Source organism: Macaca thibetana, chromosome 8, assembly GCF_024542745.1.
Source record: "Macaca thibetana thibetana isolate TM-01 chromosome 8, ASM2454274v1, whole genome shotgun sequence".
NCBI classification, from domain to species: domain Eukaryota; kingdom Metazoa; phylum Chordata; class Mammalia; order Primates; family Cercopithecidae; genus Macaca; species Macaca thibetana.
In genome coordinates this window covers 104,151,978-104,170,288 of record NC_065585.1, presented here as the reverse complement: position 1 = coordinate 104,170,288, position 18,311 = coordinate 104,151,978, and the positions used below count along the sequence as shown (strand labels likewise).

The 18,311-nt window shown below is 38.5% G+C and overlaps 1 protein-coding gene across 2 annotated transcripts in view; it reads left to right on the top strand.

Moving 5' to 3' along the window:
- LOC126961192 (disintegrin and metalloproteinase domain-containing protein 32) overlaps nt 1-18,311 on the top strand; it is a 171,146-nt gene that overhangs the window by 82,728 nt on the left and 70,107 nt on the right. For both annotated transcript variants that reach the window (XM_050801303.1, XM_050801304.1), the window contains exon 12: nt 17,816-17,996. In XM_050801303.1, the coding sequence (XP_050657260.1) occupies nt 17,816-17,996 (181 nt within the window). The remainder of the gene's footprint in view (nt 1-17,815; nt 17,997-18,311) is intronic.

Below are 18,311 nucleotides of genomic sequence, written 5' to 3'. Positions count from 1 at the left end.
CCTGCTCAAGTGGGTCCCTGACCCCTGAGTAGCCTAACTGGGAGACATCCCCCACTAGGGGCAGTCTGACAACCCACACCTCACAGGGTGGAGTACACCCCTGAGAAGAAGCTTCCAAAGCAAGAATCAGACAGGTACACTCGCTGTTCAGAAATATTCTATCTTCTGCAGCCTCTGCTGCTGATACCCAGGCAAACAGGGTCTGGAGTGGACCTCAAGCAATCTCCAACAGACTTACAGCTGAGGGTCCTGACTGTTAGAAGGAAAACTATCAAACAGGAAGGACACCTACACCAAAACCCCATCAGTACATCACCATCATCAAAGACCAGAGGCAGATAAAACCACAAAGATGGGGAAAAAGCAGGGCAGAAAAGCTGGAAATTCAAAAAATAAGAGCACATCTCCCCCGGCAAAGGAGCGCAGCTCATCGCCAGCAACAGATCAAAGCTGGACGGAGAATGACTTTGACGAGATGAGAGAAGAAGGCTTCAGTCCATCAAATTTCTCAGAGCTGAAGGAGGAATTACGTACCCAGCGCAAAGAAACTAAAAATCTTGAAAAAAAAGTGGAAGAATTGATGGCTAGAGTAATTAATGAGGAGAAGGTCATAAACGAAATGAAAGAGATGAAAACCATGACACGAGAAATACGCGACAAATGCACAAGCTTCAGTAACCGACTCGATCAACTGGAAGAAAGAGTATCAGCGATTGAGGATCAAATGAATGAAATGAAGCGAGAAGAGAAACCAAAAGAAAAAAGAAGAAAAAGAAATGAACAAAGCCTGCAAGAAGTATGGGATTATGTAAAAAGACCAAATCTACGTCTGATTGGGGTGCCTGAAAGTGAGGGGGAAAATGGAACCAAGATGGAAAACACTCTTCAGGATATCATCCAGGAGAACTTCCCCAACCTAGTAGGGCAGGCCAACATTCAAATCCAGGAAATACAGAGAACGCCACAAAGATACTCCTCGAGAAGAGCAACTCCAAGACACATAATTGCCAGATTCACCAAAGTTGAAATGAAGGAAAAAATCTTAAGGGCAGCCAGAGAGAAAGGTCGGGTTACCCACAAAGGGAAGCCCATCAGACTAACAGCAGATCTCTCGGCAGAAACTCTCCAAGCCAGAAGAGAGTGGGGGCCAATATTCAACATTCTTAAAGAAAAGAATTTTAAACCCAGAATTCCATATCCAGCCAAACTAAGTTTCATAAGTGAAGGAGAAATAAAATCCTTTACAGATAAGCAAATGCTTAGAGATTTTGTCACCACTAGGCCTGCCTTACAAGAGACCCTGAAGGAAGCACTCAACATGGAAAGGAACAACCGGTACCAGCCATTGCAAAAACATGCCAAAATGTAAAGGCCATCGAGGCTAGGAAGAAACTGCATCAACTAACGAGCAAAATAACCAGTTAATATCATAATGGCAGGATCAAGTTCACACATAACAATCTTAATCTTAAATGTAAATGGACTAAATGCTCCAATTAAAAGACACAGACTGGCAAACTGGATAAAGAGTCAAGACCCATCAGTCTGCTGTATTCAGGAGACCCATCTCACACGCAGAGACATACATAGGCTCAAAATAAAGGGAGGGAGGAAGATTTACCAAGCAAATGGAGAACAAAAAAAAGCAGGGGTTGCAATACTAGTCTCTGATAAAACAGACTTTAAACCATCAAAGATCAAAAGAGACAAAGAAGGCCATTACATAATGGTAAAGGGATCAATTCAACAGGAATAGCTAACTATCCTAAATATATATGCACCCAATACAGGAGCACCCAGATTCATAAAGGAAGTCCTTAGAGACTTACAAAGAGACTTAGACTCCCATACAATAATAATGGGAGACTTCAACACTCCACTGTGAACATTAGACAGATCAACGAGACAGAAAGTTAACAAGGATATCCAGGAATTGAACTCATCTCTGCAGCAAGCAGACCTAATAGACATCTATAGAACTCTCCACCCCAAATCAACAGAATATACATTCTTCTCAGCACCACATCGTACTTACTCCAAAATTGACCATGTAATTGGAAGTAAAGCACTCCTCAGCAAATGTACAAGAACAGAAATTATAACAAACTGTCTCTCAGACCACAGTGCAATCAAACTAGAACTCAGGACTAAGAAACTCAATCAAAACCGCTCAACTACATGGAAACTGAACAACCTGCTCCTGAATGACTACTGGGTACATAACGAAATGAAGGCAGAAATAAAGATGTTCTTTGAAACCAATGAGAACAAAGATACAACATACCAGAATCTCTGGGACACATTTAAAACACTGTGTAGAGGGAAATTTATAGCACTAAATGCCCACAAGAGAAAGCATGAAAGATCTAAAATTGACACTCTAACATCGCAATTAAAAGAACTAGAGAAGCAAGAGCAAATACATTCGAAAGCTAGCAGAAGGCAAGAAATAACGAAGATCAGAGCAGAACTGAAGGAGATAGAGACACAAAAAACCCTCCAAAAAATCAATGAATCCAGGAGTTGGTTTTTTTGAAAAGATCAACAAAATTGATAGACCACTAGCAAGACTAATAAAGAAGAAAAGAGAGAAGAATCAAATTGACACAATTAAATATGATAAAGGGGATATCACCACCAACCCCACAGAAATACAAACTACCATCAGAGAATACTATAAACACCTCTATGCAAATAAACTGGAAAATCTAGAAGAAATGGATAATTTCCTGGACACTTACACTCTTCCAAGACTAAACCAGGAAGAAGTTGAATCCCTGAATAGACCAATAGCAGGCTCTAAAATTGAGGCAATAATTAATAGCCTACCAACCAAAAAAAGTCCAGGACCAGATGGATTCACAGCTGAATTCTACCAGAGGTACAAGGAGGAGTTGGTACCATTCTTTCTGAAACTCTTCCAATCAATAGAAAAAGAGGGAATCCTCCCTAACTCATTTTATGAGGCCAACATCATCCTGATACCAAAGCCTGGCAGAGACGCAACAAAAAAAGAGAATTTTAGACCAATATCCCTGATGAACATCGATGCAAAAATCCTCAATAAAATACTGGCAAACCGGATTCAGCAACACATCAAAAAGCTTATCCACCATGATCAAGTGGGCTTCATCCCTGAGATGCAAGGCTGGTTCAACATTCACAAATCAATAAACATAATCCAGCATATAAACAGAACCAAAGACAAGAACCACATGATTATCTCAATAGATGCAGAAAAGGCTTTTGACAAAATTCAACAGCCCTTCATGCTAAAAACGCTCAATAAATTCAGTATTGATGGAACGTACCTCAAAATAATAAGAGCTGTTTATGACTAACCCACAGCCAATATCATACTGAATGTGCAAAAACTGGAAAAATTCCCTTTGAAAACTGGCACAAGACAGGGATGCCCTCTCTCACCACTCCTATTCAACATACTGTTGGAAGTTCTGGCTAGGGCAATCAGGCAAGAGAAAGAAATCAAGGGTATTCAGTTAGGAAAAGAAGAAGTCAAATTGTCCCTGTTTGCAGATGACATGATTGTATATTTAGAAAACCCCATCGTCTCAGCCCAAAATCTCCTTAAGCTGATAAGAAACTTCAGCAAAGTCTCAGGATACAAAATTAATGTGCAAAAATCACAAGCATTCTTATACACCAGTAACAGACAAACAGAGAGCCAAATCATGAATGAACTTCCATTCACAATTGCTTCAAAGACAATAAAATACCTAGGAATCCAACTTACAAGGGATGTAAAGGACCTCTTCAAGGAGAACTACAAACCACTGCTCAGTGAAATAAAAGAGGACACAAACGAATGGAAGAACATACCATGCTCATGGATAGGAAGAATCAATATCGTGAAAATGGCCATACTGCCCAAGGTAATTTATAGATTCAATGCCATCCCCATCAAGCTACCAATGAGTTTCTTCACAGAATTGGAGAAAACTGCTTTAAAGTTCATATGGAACCAAAAAAGAGCCCGCATCTCCAAGACAATCCTAAGTCAAAAGAACAAAGCTGGAGGCATCACGCTACCTGACTTCAAACTATACTACAAGGCTACAGTAACCAAAACAGCATGGTACTGGTACCAAAACAGAGATATAGACCAATGGAACAGAACAGAGTTCTCAGAAATAATACCACACATCTACAGCCATCTGATCTTTGACAAACCTGAGAGAAACAAGAAATGGGGAAAGGATTCCCTATTTAATAAATGGTGCTGGGAAAATTGGCTAGCCATAAGTAGAAAGCTGAAACTGGATCCTTTCCTTACTCCTTATACGAAAATTAATTCAAGATGGATTAGAGACTTAAATGTTAGACCTAATACCATAAAAATCCTAGAGGAAAACCTAGGTAGTACCATTCAGGACATAGGCATGGGCAAAGACTTCATGTCTAAAACACCAAAAGCAACGGCAGCAAAAGCCAAAATTGACAAATGGGATCTCATTAAACTAAAGAGCTTCTGCACAGCAAAAGAAACTACCATCAGAGTGAACAGGCAACCTACAGAATGGGAGAAAATTTTTGCAATCTACTCGTCTGACAAAGGGCTAATATCCGGAACCTACAAAGAACTCAAACAAATTTACAAGAAAAAAACAAACAACCCCATCAAAAAGTGGGCAAAGGATATGAACAGACATTTTTCAAAAGAAGACATTCATACAGCCAACAGACACATGAAAAAATGCTCATCATCACTGGCCATCAGAGAAATGCAAATCAAAACCACAATGAGATACCATCTCACACCAGTTAGAATGGCGATCATTAAAACGTCAGGAAACAACAGGTGCTGGAGAGGATGTGGAGAAATAGGAACACTTTTACACTGTTGGTGGGATTGTAAACTAGTTTAACCATTATGGAAAACAGTATGGCGATTCCTCAAGGATCTAGAACTAGATGTACCATATGACCCAGCCATCCCATTACTGGGTATATACCCAAAGGACTATAAATTATGCTGCTATAAAGACACATGCACACGTATGTTTATTGCAGCACTATTCACAATAGCAAAGACTTGGAATCAACCCAAATGTCCATCAGTGACAGACTGGATTAAGAAAATGTGGCACATATACACCATGGAATACTATGCAGCCATAAAAAAGGATGAGTTTGTGTCCTTTGTAGGGACATGGATGCAGCTGGAAACCATCATTCTTAGCAAACTATCACAAGAACAGAAAACCAAAACACCGCATGTTCTCACTCATAGGTGGGAACTGAACAATGAGATCACTTGGACTCAGGAAGGGGAACATCAGACACCGGGGCCTATCATGGGGAGGGGGGAGGGGGGAGGGATTGCATTGGGAGTTATACCTGATGTAAATGACGAGTTGATGGGTGCAGCACACCAACATGGCACAAGTATACATATGTAAGAAACCTGCACGTTATGCACATGTACCCTACATCTTAAAGTATAATAATAATAAATAAATTAAAAAAAAAAAAAAGAATGTTGAATATTGACCCCCACTCTCTTCTGGCTTGTAGAGTTTCTGCCGAGAGATCTTCTGTTAGTCTGATGGGCTTCCCTTTGTGGGTAACCCGACCTTTCTCTCTGGCTGCCCTTAAGATTTTTTCCTTCATTTCAACTTTGGTGAATCTGGCAATTATGTGTCTTGCAGTTGCTCTTCTTGAGGAGTATCTTTGTGGCGTTCTCTGTATTTACTGATTTTGAGTGTTGCCCTGCCCTACTAGGTTGGGGAAGTTCTCCTGGATGATATCCTGAAGAGTGTTTTCCAACTTTGTTCCATTTTCCCTCTCACTTTCAGGCACCCCAATCAGACGTAGATTTGGTCTTTTCACATAATCCCATACTTCTTGCAGGCTTTGTTCATTTCTTTTTCTTCTTTTTTCTTTTGGTTTCTCTTCTCGCTTCATTTCATGCATTTGATACTGACTCGCTGATACTCTTTCTTCCAGTTGATCAAGTCGGTTACTGAAGCTTGTGCATTTGTCATGTATTTCTCGTGTCATGGTTTTCATCTCTGTCAGTTCGTTTATGGCCTTCTCTGCATTAATTATTCTAGTTATCAATTCTTCCACTCTTTTTTCACGATTTTTTGTTTCTTTGTGCTGGGTACATAATTCCTCTGAGAAGTTTGATGTACTGAAGCCTTCTTCTCTCATCTTGTCAGTCAGTCTCCGTCCAGCTTCGATCCGTTGCTGGTGATGAGCTGCGTTCCTTTGCAGGGGGATATGCGCTCTTATTTTTTGAATTTCGTTTTTCTGCCCTGCTTTTTCCCCATCTTTGTGGTTTTATCTGCCTCTGGTCTTTGATGATGATGATCTGCTGATGGGGTTTTGGTGTGGGTGTCCTTCCTGTTTGTTAGTTTTCCTTCTAACAGTCAGGACCCTCAGCTGTAGGTCTGTTGGAGATTGCTTGAGGTCCACTCCAGACCCTGTTTGCCTGGGTATCAGCAGCAGAGGCTGCAGAAGATAGAATATTGCTGAACAACGAGTGTACCTGTCTGATTCTTGCTTTGGAAGCTTCCTCTCAAGGGTGTACTCCACTCTGTGATGTGTGGGGTATAGTGGGGCATGTCTCCCAGTTAGGCTACTCAGGGGTCAGGGACCCACTTGAGCAGGCAGTCTGTCTGTTCTCAGATCTCAACCTCCATATTGGGAGATCCACTGCTCTCTTCAAAGCTGTCAGACAGAGTCGTTTGCGTCTACAGAGGTTTCTGCTGCTTTTGTTGTTGTTGTTTTTGTTGTTTAGCTGTGCCCTGTCCCCAGAGGTGGAGTCTACAGAGACTGGCAGGCCTCCTTGAGCTGCTGTGAGCTCCACCCAGTTTGAGCTTCCCAGCGGCTTTGTTTACCTACTTAAGCCTCAGCAATGGCAGGCACCACTCCCCCAGCCTTGCTGCTGCCTGCTGTGCTAGCAGTGAGGGAGGCTCCCTGGGCGTGGGACCCTCCTGGGCAGGTGTGGGATATAGTCTCCTGGTGTGCCCGTTTGCTAAGACCCTTGGTAAAGCGCAGTATTGGGGTGGGAGTTACCCGATTTTCCAGGTGTTGTGTGTCTCAGTTCCCCTGGTTAGGAAAAAGGATTCCCTTTCCCCTTGTGCTTCCCAGGTGAGGCGATGCCTCGCCCTGCTTCAGCTCTCGCTAGTCGGGCTGCAGCAGCTGACCAGCACCGATTGTCCCACAATCCCTAGCGAGATGAACCCGGTACCTCAGTTGAAAATGCAGAAATCCCCTGTCTTCTGTGTTGCTCGAGCTGGGAGCTGGAGACTGGAGCTGTTCCTATTCGGCCATCTTGTTCCGTCCCTACATATTTCAATTTAATGTGTTTATTAAAAAGCCTTGGAGTATAAGTAGCCAAAGTGATCTACTTTTACTTGATACACAGTTAATTAATAGGTATGCTTTAGCAGGTGTCAGTAATACCAGCAGTGATTTATTGGGTACCTATTAAAAGTCAGATAATTGAATTAGATACTTCACTTATTTAATTATACTTAATTCTCACAGCCTCACCTATCTATGAGGTAGACAGGCATTATCCCTATTATGCAGATGAAACTACTAAGACTTAGATAATTTAATCACTTTGCCTAACTATGTCCTCATAAGTCATAGGGTTGGTATTAGTCAACAAGTTTATCTAATTTCAAAGCCTTGTTTCATTCTATAGTCTACACTTCCTTCATATAGAAGACTTAATATATTGGCATTCACTTAAACTAAGTAGCAAGAAAATATTAGTAACATGTATTTGTAGTAAATTCATTTTTATACTTAAGCACTCCTTCCATGTTATCTTTTTTTTGGGTAAAACTATGTCTAAATGTATTTTTATTGTTGAAAAAATTCTACTGATACATAATAATTATACATATTTATTGGGTACATGTGATATTTTCATATCTGTATACCTGTGTAATGATCAAATCAGGGTAGTTAGAATATCCATCCTCTCAAACATTTATCATTTCTTTGTGTTGAAAACATCAAATCTCCTCTTCTAGCTATTTTGAAATATACAATAAGTTACCATTAATTACAGTTACCCTACTTTGCTATTGAACACTAGAAATTATTCTATCTAACTGTGTCTACTTATTAACTAACCTCTCTTCATTCCCCTACCCACTCTTCCCAGTCTCTGGAAAGTATCATTCTACTCTCTCTCTCTCTTTTTTTTTTTTTTTTTTTTGAGATGGAGTCTCACTCTGTTGCCCAGGCTGGAGTGCAGTGTTGCAATCTTGGCTCACTGCAAGCTCCACCTCCCAGGTGCACGGGATTCTCCTGCCTCAGCCTCCCGAGTAGCTAGGACTATAGGCACCTGCCACCACACCCGGCTAATTTTGTTTTTGTATTTTTAGTAGAGATGGGGTTTCACCATGTTAGCTGGGATGGTCTCGATCTCCTGACCTCATGTTCCACCTGCCTCGGCCTCCCAAAGTGCCTACTCTATATCTTTATGAATTAAACTTTTAAAGTCCTGCACATGATTGAGAATTGTGATATTTGTCTTTCTGTGCCTGACTTTTTCCACTTAACCTAATGACCTCCTGTTCCATTCATGTTGTTACAAATGAAAAAACCTCATTATTTTCTATGGCTGAATAGTATTCCATTGTGATGTATACCACATTTTCTTTACCCATTCATCCATTGATTCACACTTAGGTTTATTCCATGTTTTGTCTATTGTGAATAGTGCTGCAATAAACATGAAGGTTCAGGTATCTTTCTAATATACTGATTTCCTTTACTTTGGATAAATACCAAGTACAAAGATTGCTGGTTTGTATTGTAGTTCTAGTTCTAGTGTTTTGAGAAACCTCCACAATACTTCCTATCAAGGCTGTATGAATTTACATTCCCACTAACAGCGTATGAGTTGCCTTTTCTCAACATCATTGCCAGTATTTGTTAGTTTGTATGTTGCTTGATAATAGCCATTCTAACTGGGGTGAGATCATATCTCATGGTGGTTTTGATTTAAAAATTTCCAGTGATTACTGATGCTGAATATTTTTTCATGTCAGAAAAGACAGCAGGTTGGCAATTTGTATGTCTTCCTTTGAGAAATGTCTATTCAAATCCTTTGCCCACTTTTAAGTGGGATTATTTGTGTGTGTGTGTTTAAACTTTAATTTTAGGTTCAGTTGTACCTGTGCAGGTTTGTTATAAAGGTAAACTTGAGTCATGGGGGTTTGTTGTACAGATTATTTTGTCACCCATGTACTAATCCTGGCACCCAATAGTTGTTTTTTTCTGATCCTCTCCCTCCTCCCACCTTCCACCCTCAAGTAGGACTCAGTGTCTGTTGTTCCTCTGTATGTGTCTATGTGTTCTCATCCTTTAGCTCCAAGATATGTGGTATTTAGTTTTCTCTTCCTGTGTTAGTTTGCTAAAGATAGTGTCCTCTAGCTCCATCCATTGTCCTGCAAAAAACATGATATCATTCTTTTTATGGTTGCATAGTATTCCATGGTGTGTATGTGCCGCATTGTCTTTATCTGGTCTACCAATGATGAGTATTTAGGTTGACTTCATGTCTTTGCCGTTGTGAATAGTGCTGCAATGAACATTATACGTGCATGAGTCTTTATGATAGAACGATTTATATTCGTTTGGGTATATACCTAGTAATCACATTGCAGGATTGAATGGTAGTTCTATTTTTAGCTTTTTGAGGAATCACCAGTGTTTTCTACAATGGTTGACCTAATTTACACTCCCACCAACAGTGTATAAGTGTTCCTTTTTCTCCACAACCTCACCAGCATTTGTTTTTTTTTTGACTTTTTAATAAGCATTCGGATTGGTATGAGATGGTATCTCATTGTAGTTTTGATGTGCATTTCTCGAATAATCAGTGGTATTGAGCTTTTTTTCCATACGCTTGTTGGCTGCATGTATGTCTTCTTTTAAAAAGTGCCTATTCATGTCCTTTTCCCACTTTTTGATAGGGTTGTTTGTTTTTTTTCTTGTAAATTTGTTTAGGTTCCTTATAGATACTGGATATTAGACCTTGGTCAGATACATAGTTTGAAAATATTTTCTCCTGTTCTGTAAGCTGTTTGTTTACTCTGTTGATTGTTTCTTTTGCTGTGTAGAAGCTCTTTAGTTTAATCAGATTCCATTTGTCAATTTTTATTTTTGTTGTAATCGATTTTGGAGTCTTCATCATGAAATGTTTGCCAGTTCCTATGTACAGAATGATTATTGCCTAGGTTGTCTTCCAAGGTTTTTACATGTTGGGCTTTACATTTAAGTCTTTAATCAATCTTGACTTGATTTATGTATATGATGTAAAGAAGGAGTTTCAGCAGGAATGGTAGCAGGTCTTCTTTTTCCATCTGGTAGAATTTGGCTGTGACTCCATCTGGTCTTGGGTTTTTTCTTTCGGTTAGTTGGCTATTTATTATTGATTCAATTCCAGAACTTGTTATTGGTCTTTTCAGGTAGTTAATTTCTTGCTAGTTCAGTCTTAGGAGATTGTATGTGTTCCAGAATTTATTCATTTCTTCTAGATTTCCTAGCTTGTGTGCCTAGAGGTGTTTGTGGTAGTCTGTGATGGTTATTAGAATTTCTGTGGGGTCAGTGTAACATCCCTTTTGTCATTTCTAACCTTTACCATTATGTAATGCCCTTCTTTGTCTTTTTTTATCTTTGTCTGTTCAAAGTCTGTTTTGTCTGAAATTAGGACTGCAACACCTGCTTTTTTCTGTTCTCCATTTGCTTGGTCGATTTTTCTCCATTCTTTTATTTTGAGCCTATGGATGTCATTGTATGTGAGACGGTTTTCTTGAAGATAGCATATCATTGGGTCTTATTTCTTTTTCTAGCTTATCACTCCATGTCTAATTGGGACATGTAGCCTGTTTACATTAAAGGTCAGTTTTTATATGTGTGAATTTGATCCTACCATCGTGTTGTTAGCTGGTTATTTTGCAGACTTGTTTTTTGTGTGGTTGCTTTATAGTGTCACTGCTCTGTATATTTCAGTGTGTTTTTGTAGTGGCTGGTAATGGTCTTTTCTTTCCACATTTAGTGCTTCTCTCAGGAGCTCTTGTAAGGCACATCTGATAGTAACTAATGCCCTCAGCATTTGCTTGTCTGATGTCTTTGTTGATTTTCTGTCTAGATGATCTGTCCAGTGCTTCAAGTGGAGTGTTGAAGTCAACAACTATTATTGTATTGGGGTCCATTTCTCTGTTTAGTTCTAATAATGTTTGTTTTATATATCTGGGTGTTCCAGTGTTTGGTGCATATATATTTATAATTTTTATATACTCTTGCTGAATTGTTCTCTTTATCATTGGAGACGTTTTTCTTTTTATGTGTTTTGTCCTATAATCTATTTTTTTTCTGACATAAATAGTGAGTGTAGCTACCCTTTCATGCTTTTGGTTTCTGTTTGCCCAGAATGTTTTTTTTTTCCTTTTCCTTCACTTTTGATCTACATGTCTTTACAATGTAAGTGAAGTTTTGTAGGCAGCATATATATTTTTAAATCCTTTCAGCCAATCTATATTTTTCAATTTAGGAATTTAAGCCATTTATATTTTAGATTATTATTGATAGATTAGGACTTACTCCTGTCATTTGTCAATGTTTTGTGATTGTTTGATATATTCTTTCTTTCATTCTTCTTTTTTTTTTTAGGCAGGGTCTCACTTTGTCACTCAGGCTGGAGTAAAGTGGTGTGATCTTGGCTCACTGAAACCTCTACCTCCTGAGTTCAAATGATTCTCCTGCCTCAGCACCCCAAGTAGCTGGGACTAAAGGTGTGCACCACCATGCCTGGCTAATTTTTGTATTTTTAGTGGAGATGGGGTTTCACCATGTTGGCCATGCTGGTCTCGAACTCCTGACCTCAGGTGATCCACCCACCTCAGCATTCCAAAGTGCTGGGATTACAGGCTTGAGCCGCTGCTCTCAGCCTTTCTTCCTCTTTTATTATATACCTTTACATTAGATAATTTGGGTCGTGAGAACATTTAACATTTTATTTTTTTTTCTCTTCTCCTTTTCTCTTCTCATCTGTTCCATCAGTGAGTTGTATACTTGTATGTGTTTTCATGATGGTAGCTATTCTCCTTTTACTTCCTGGTTTAGGATTCTCTTAAGCATTTCTTATAGGACTAGTCTAGTGGTGACAAATTCCTCGTTTTTTTTTCTTGTCTGGAAAAGACATTTTATTTCTCCTTCATTTTTGAAGGATAGCTTTGCATATAGTATTCTTGGCTGATAGTTGTTTTCTTGCAGTACTTTCAATATGTACTTTCATTCTCTCCTGGCCTATAAGGTTTCTGCTGAGAAATCTGCTGTTATTCTCATGGGTATTCCTTTATATGTGACTTGACATTTTTCTCTTTCTGTTTTTAGAATTCTCTGTTTGTTTTCTACTTTTGATAGTTTGACTATATATGTGCTTTGAACAAGACCTTTTTGGTTGAATATATTTCGAGATCTTTTGTTACCTGTATCTTGACGTCTATATGTCTTGCAAAACTTTGGAGAGTTTCAGCTATTATTCCTTACATAAGTCTTCTGTGCCTTTACATCTCTTCTTCTTCTAGTCCCAAAATTTGAATATTTGGTTCCTGTATGGTGTTTCATATGTCATGTAGGCTTTCTGTCATATATGTATATAATTTGTCTGATCAGGTTATTTAAAAAGCTCTATCTTCAAGTTCAGAAATTCTTTCTTATGATTAATCTGGTCTATTGTGGAAACTTTCTTTTGTATTTTTAATTTTATTTATTGAAATAATCAATTTCAAGATCTCTGTTTAGTTCTTTCTTATGATATCTATCTCTTTGTTAAATTTCTCATTGAAATTATGAATTGTTTTCCTGATTTCTTTGTACTATTTATCTGTGCTCTGTTTTGTCTCACTAAGTTTCTTTATTATCATTATTTTGAATTATTTTTCAGACATTTCATAGATTTCTTTTTGTTTTGGCTCTGTTACTGCATAATTTTTGTATTCCTTTAGAGGTATATTTTTTCTTTCTTTTTTCATGCTTTTTTATGTCTTTACATTAATATCGGCACATCTGGTGTATCAGTTGCTTCTTACAATTTTATGAATTGACTTTAATGGGGAAATACTTTTCCCTATAGATGTATTTATAGATGTATCCAGGTGACATGCTCAGGTGCCAGCAGTGGTGGCAGTTGGTAGAATGGACCTGTTCTCAGGTCTCCAGATGGCGTGCATGGGCACTGAAGTCAGCAGGTGGGGCAAGCTTGTCCTCAGGCCCCAGAACAGCATGTTATCAGGCCAGTCCCAAGTCCCTCTGAAGGTAGATGCAGATACACAGTGACCTTGACATTGGAGGGTCTAGCTTGCCGTCAGTTGCAGCAGCCCTGGGCAGGAAACTTTCAAGCTCTGGGTAGAATTTGTTTGGTTCCCTTCATCCTTGAGGTAGCCTTTTTGGTGCACTGCACCACTCATTTCCTGGGCTGTAGATGCAGAATCAGCTAGAGTGCTGGAGACACAACTACATTCCTGGGTCAATCCTGTTTTGTGACACTGCAGCCCTCTGGGTGGATGTGTGGGTATGTCAGTGGGATGATAGGGATGTGGAGATGCTGGAACTGTTGGGATTCAGTTCAGGATCGAACCTGAATCAGGTGGTTTGGTGGGGCTGGGCTCTCAAAATGGTGTAGTGCTGTGTCAGCTTGCGTCTTGGTGGGTGGGGGATGGGGTGTTTGGGACCCAGCACAAATACCCTCTGTGAAACAATACCAACTTGTGGACTCCAGGCACCTGCCTACACTAATCTCAGAGCCTTTGTGGGCTGAGGGACTGTCCCATCACTAGGACTGCAGCCGTCCACAATGGGAATGTGGGTGGCTGGGCATCTTGTTTACCTTCTCTTGCGATGAGGAGTTGCTTCTGGATTTGAACTTATTATGGCCAGGCTGGCTTCTTTGCTCCTCTCTCTTTCTATGCCTCAGAAGTCTTTTTTGTCACTTTTCCAATGAATTCCAGTGTTCTCTCTTAGAACCTCTATTTAATGTCTGGTTATCTGCTTGTTCTTTTGGTCTTTTTTGTGCATGAGAAAAGTGCCAGTCTCCCTTAGTCAGCCATTTTGAAGCCCCCTCCTATTCCTGATATATCATTTTGATAATTTAATTTATATATAGTTTTTAAAAGTGACAACTTGTGTCTTTCTTATTCATACATTTAAAAAATTTATAATTGACCAAAATTTTTACGTGTATATGGGGGCACAGTGTAATGTTCCAACATTTGCATATATTGTATAATGATGAAATTAGGGTAATTCCGATATCCATCACTTTAAACATTTATCATTTCAGTGTGGCAATAACATTCAAAATCTGCTCTTCTAGCTATCTTGAAATATGCACTACATTGTCATTTGATATAGTCACCCTACTGTGTAATAAAATACCCGCACTTACTCTTCCTGTTTAGCTAACTTTGTACACATTAACCAACCTCTCCCAGTCTTCCTCTCTCTCTTCCCCTCACCAGCCTCTGGTAACCACTATTGTACTCTCTATTTCTATGAAATCAACTTTTTAAAAATTTCACACATGAGTGTAATCATGTGGTGTTTGTTTCTGCGGTCTGGCTTATTTCACTTAACAGAATGTCCTCCTGCTCCATTTATGTTGTCAGAAATGATAGGATTCCATTCCTTTTTATGGTGGAATAATATTCCATTTACATATATACCACATTTTAAAAATTAGTTTATCTGTAGATGGGCATTTATATTAATTTCATGTATTGGCTATTGTGAATAGTGCTGCAATAAACATGGGAGTGCAGATATCTCTGTGCTATTCTGATTTATTTTTTATAGCTATAAACCCAGTAGTGGATTGCTGGATCATATAGTAGTCCTATTTTTAGGTTTTTGAGGAAGGTTCATATTGTTTTTCATAATGGTTGTGTAATTTACATTTTTGCTAAGAATGTTCAAGATATTGCCTTTATCCCCATCTTTTATAGTGTGTAATTTTTTTGTCTTTTTGATAATACCCATTTTTTGATCACAAAGAATGAAACAAACACAACCTAAAAACTCTACCCTTTAACTCCCTTCTCCCCAATTTTGAGTTTTTGATCTCTAAATTTACATATTTTTATATTACCTATCTCTTAAAAATTGTTATTGTTTTTCAATATCTTTGGCTTTTAATCTTTATACCAAAGATATGAAAGTTTTACACCCCATAGTTACAGTGTTAGAGTGTTCCAAATTTGTTTACTTTTATACCTTCACATGTTTTCTTGTTGCACATTAGCATCCTTTTCTGTCAGATTGAAAAACTTCTTTTAGCATTTCTTATGGTTTGGTAGTGATGAATTCCCTCCACTTTTGTTGGTCTAAGAGTTTTGAATCACTCCTTCATTTTTAAGGATAGTTTTCCTGGGTACAATATTCTTGGTTGAAAGTTTTTTCCTTCAGGACTTGGAATATGTCATTCCACTCCTTCCTGGTCTTTAAGGTTTCCATAGAGAATTCTGCTGCCAGATGTATTGACACTCCTTCATATGTTATTTTCTTCTTTTCTCTTACTGCTTTTAGGAGTCTCTCTTGTCCTTGACCTATGAGAGTTTGATTATTATATTTATGCCTTGAGGTAGTTTTATTTGGGTTGACTCTTCTTGGTGATCTTTGACCTTCTTATAACTGGATATTTATATTTAGGTTTGGACAATTTTCCATTATTATTTATTTGAATAACCTTTCTACCCCCTTTCTCTTCCTCTACTCCCTTTGAAGGTCAATGACTCTTACATTTTCTTTTTGATGCTATCTCATTGATCCAATAAGTGTTCTTTGTTCTTTTAAATTCCTTTTTTCTTTTTTCTTCTTGATGTATTTTCAAATAGCCTGTGTTTGAGCTCATGAATTCTTCCTTTTGTTTGATCACCTCTGCTTTTCAGACCCTCTAATACATTTTTCAGTTTATCTGTTATTGCTCCAGGAATTCTGCTTGATTTTTAAAATTATTTCAATCTCTTTGTTAAGTATCTCTGATAATTTTCTGAATTGTTTCTCTGTGTTTTCTTGATGTTATTTGAGCTTCCTCAAAACATCTATTTTGCATTTTCTGTGTAAGAGTTCACACATCTTTCTCCAGGTTTGGTTACTGGTGCCTTATTTATTATACTTGATGGGATCATATTTTCCTGAATGTTATTAATGCTTATGGGTATATCTGGGCATTAAAGAATTAAGTATTTTTTCTAGTCTTCACAGTCTGGCCTTGTTTGTACTGGTCCTTCTTCAGAGGACTTTACGGAAATTCCAAGAGTACTGGCTGATGAGTTAAGACTGTGGTCACTGCTGCCATTTCAGCACTAGATAGCACCTTAAGCTCAATTATGCTGTGGCTCTCTTGAAGATTCCTATGTATCCAACCCTGATGGACTTGGGGAATATCAGAGACAGTCCTGTGGGTTTCCAAGCCCGAAGTCTCTTGCTCACTTCCTTTTTCTTCCCCTAGCAGAAGGAGTCGCTGTCTACACTGCACTGTCTGAAGTTGCAGGAGAGGTGTGTGTGCACTTTCATGGCCACTGCAACTGGCAGCTTACTGGCTCACACCTGAATCCCATGGTCTCATAGACCAGCACAGTAATGGTTAGGGTTTGCTCACCTAACACCCACAGTCACTATTACCTGATTGCTGCTGATATTTATTCATGGCCTAAAGCTTCCTTCGTCAGCCAGTGGTGAAGCTGGCCAAGGCTTGGCTCCATCCCGCTGGGGTGGCGAATTGCCTTCTGAGCTGGGGCAGGTCTAGAAGTCTGTGGGCACCAGCTGGAATCAGGGATCACGGGGTTCAGCTGTTGCTTTGTTTTATGGTAGTGGGGCTGGTACATGTTTCTCAGGCAAAGTCCCATGCACACTTCTTTCTCCCTCTCCTAAAAGACAAATTCACTCTCTATGTGCACTGCTTCAGATTGGGGAAGGGATGGTGTAGGCAATGCAAAACTGTCATTCCTACCCTCTTCAATGTGTCTTTTCTTGTTATTATGCCAACCAGTTACTGGGATCTTTTACCTCATTCTTTTAGCTCTTGTGAAGGTATTTTCTTGCATGGATAATTGTTCACTTCAGTGTCCCTATGGAGGGATGATCACCGGAGGGTTCTATTCCATGATCTTGCTCTGCCTTCTCTTCCACATCTCATCTCTTAAATCCTCACTTTCAAGGTAATGTGCACAGACAAATCTGTAATGAAATCTGGCACATAACAGGTACTCAATAAATCTCAGTTTCTTCCTTGCATTACAGATGTTTACTATATACAAATAAAGTAAAAATGGACTTCCTATGGAACTGTTCAATGAATTCTCTTTATTATTGGTATATGGGCATAATAATATATAATTTTGATAAATATACAATTTTTTTCTGAGCTATTTGAAGAAGTTCAGGACTAAGCACATTATCATTTGTTTAATAAAATTTTGTTGTTAATTGGGTGTTAATTTTTATTTGAAGTGATGTCTGTCCAAGTCTGGGTGCTAATTTTTATTTGGAATAATATCTGTTCAAATCCTTTGCCTATTTTAAAATTGGATTACTGTGTGTGTGTGTTTTGCTGCTGAACTGTACTTAGCTTTGTTTTAATAAGAACATGTATTCCAGTGAATAAAATCACATGACGTCCTCAACTATGATTTTGGCCTCTAAGCACTTACTATAAACATTTGTAATAGTCAATTGAATTTAACATTTTGAAATTAATTTATATCATATAGAAATGTGTTTTCAGAAGTATATTGCCAATGACATTATATGGATTCATCTTTAGGCAATCCAATGGTGTGAAGACTTTTAGCAGTTGCAGTTTGAGGAGCTTTCAAAATTTCATTTCAAATGTGGGTGCCAAATGTCTTCAGAATAAGCCACAAATGCAAGGAAAATCTCCAAAACCAGTCTGTGGCAATGGCAGATTGGAGGGAAGTGAAATGTGTGATTGTGGTACTGAAGCTGTAAGTATGATAACTAGGAAAATTGATTAATGAATTTATTTTTAGTTTATCTTTTTCATAAATGTCATGTATCTCAAATGAGTACCATGCAGAATGTTGACAGTAAGTGAAGCTGGGTTGAAATACAATAAAATACTGTCTAGGTTTTGTAGGTTGAAGAATTTTGAACAGGTTTAAAATGTACTGCACAAAATTATTGGTAATGGGAAAGAGAAGAGTCTAGAATAAACTTTTGAGTTTCAGACTACATAGAGTTCTTTACAAATCTCTGCTTAACCTTTGGACATTTTACAGATGTTTTAATGAAGATTGATT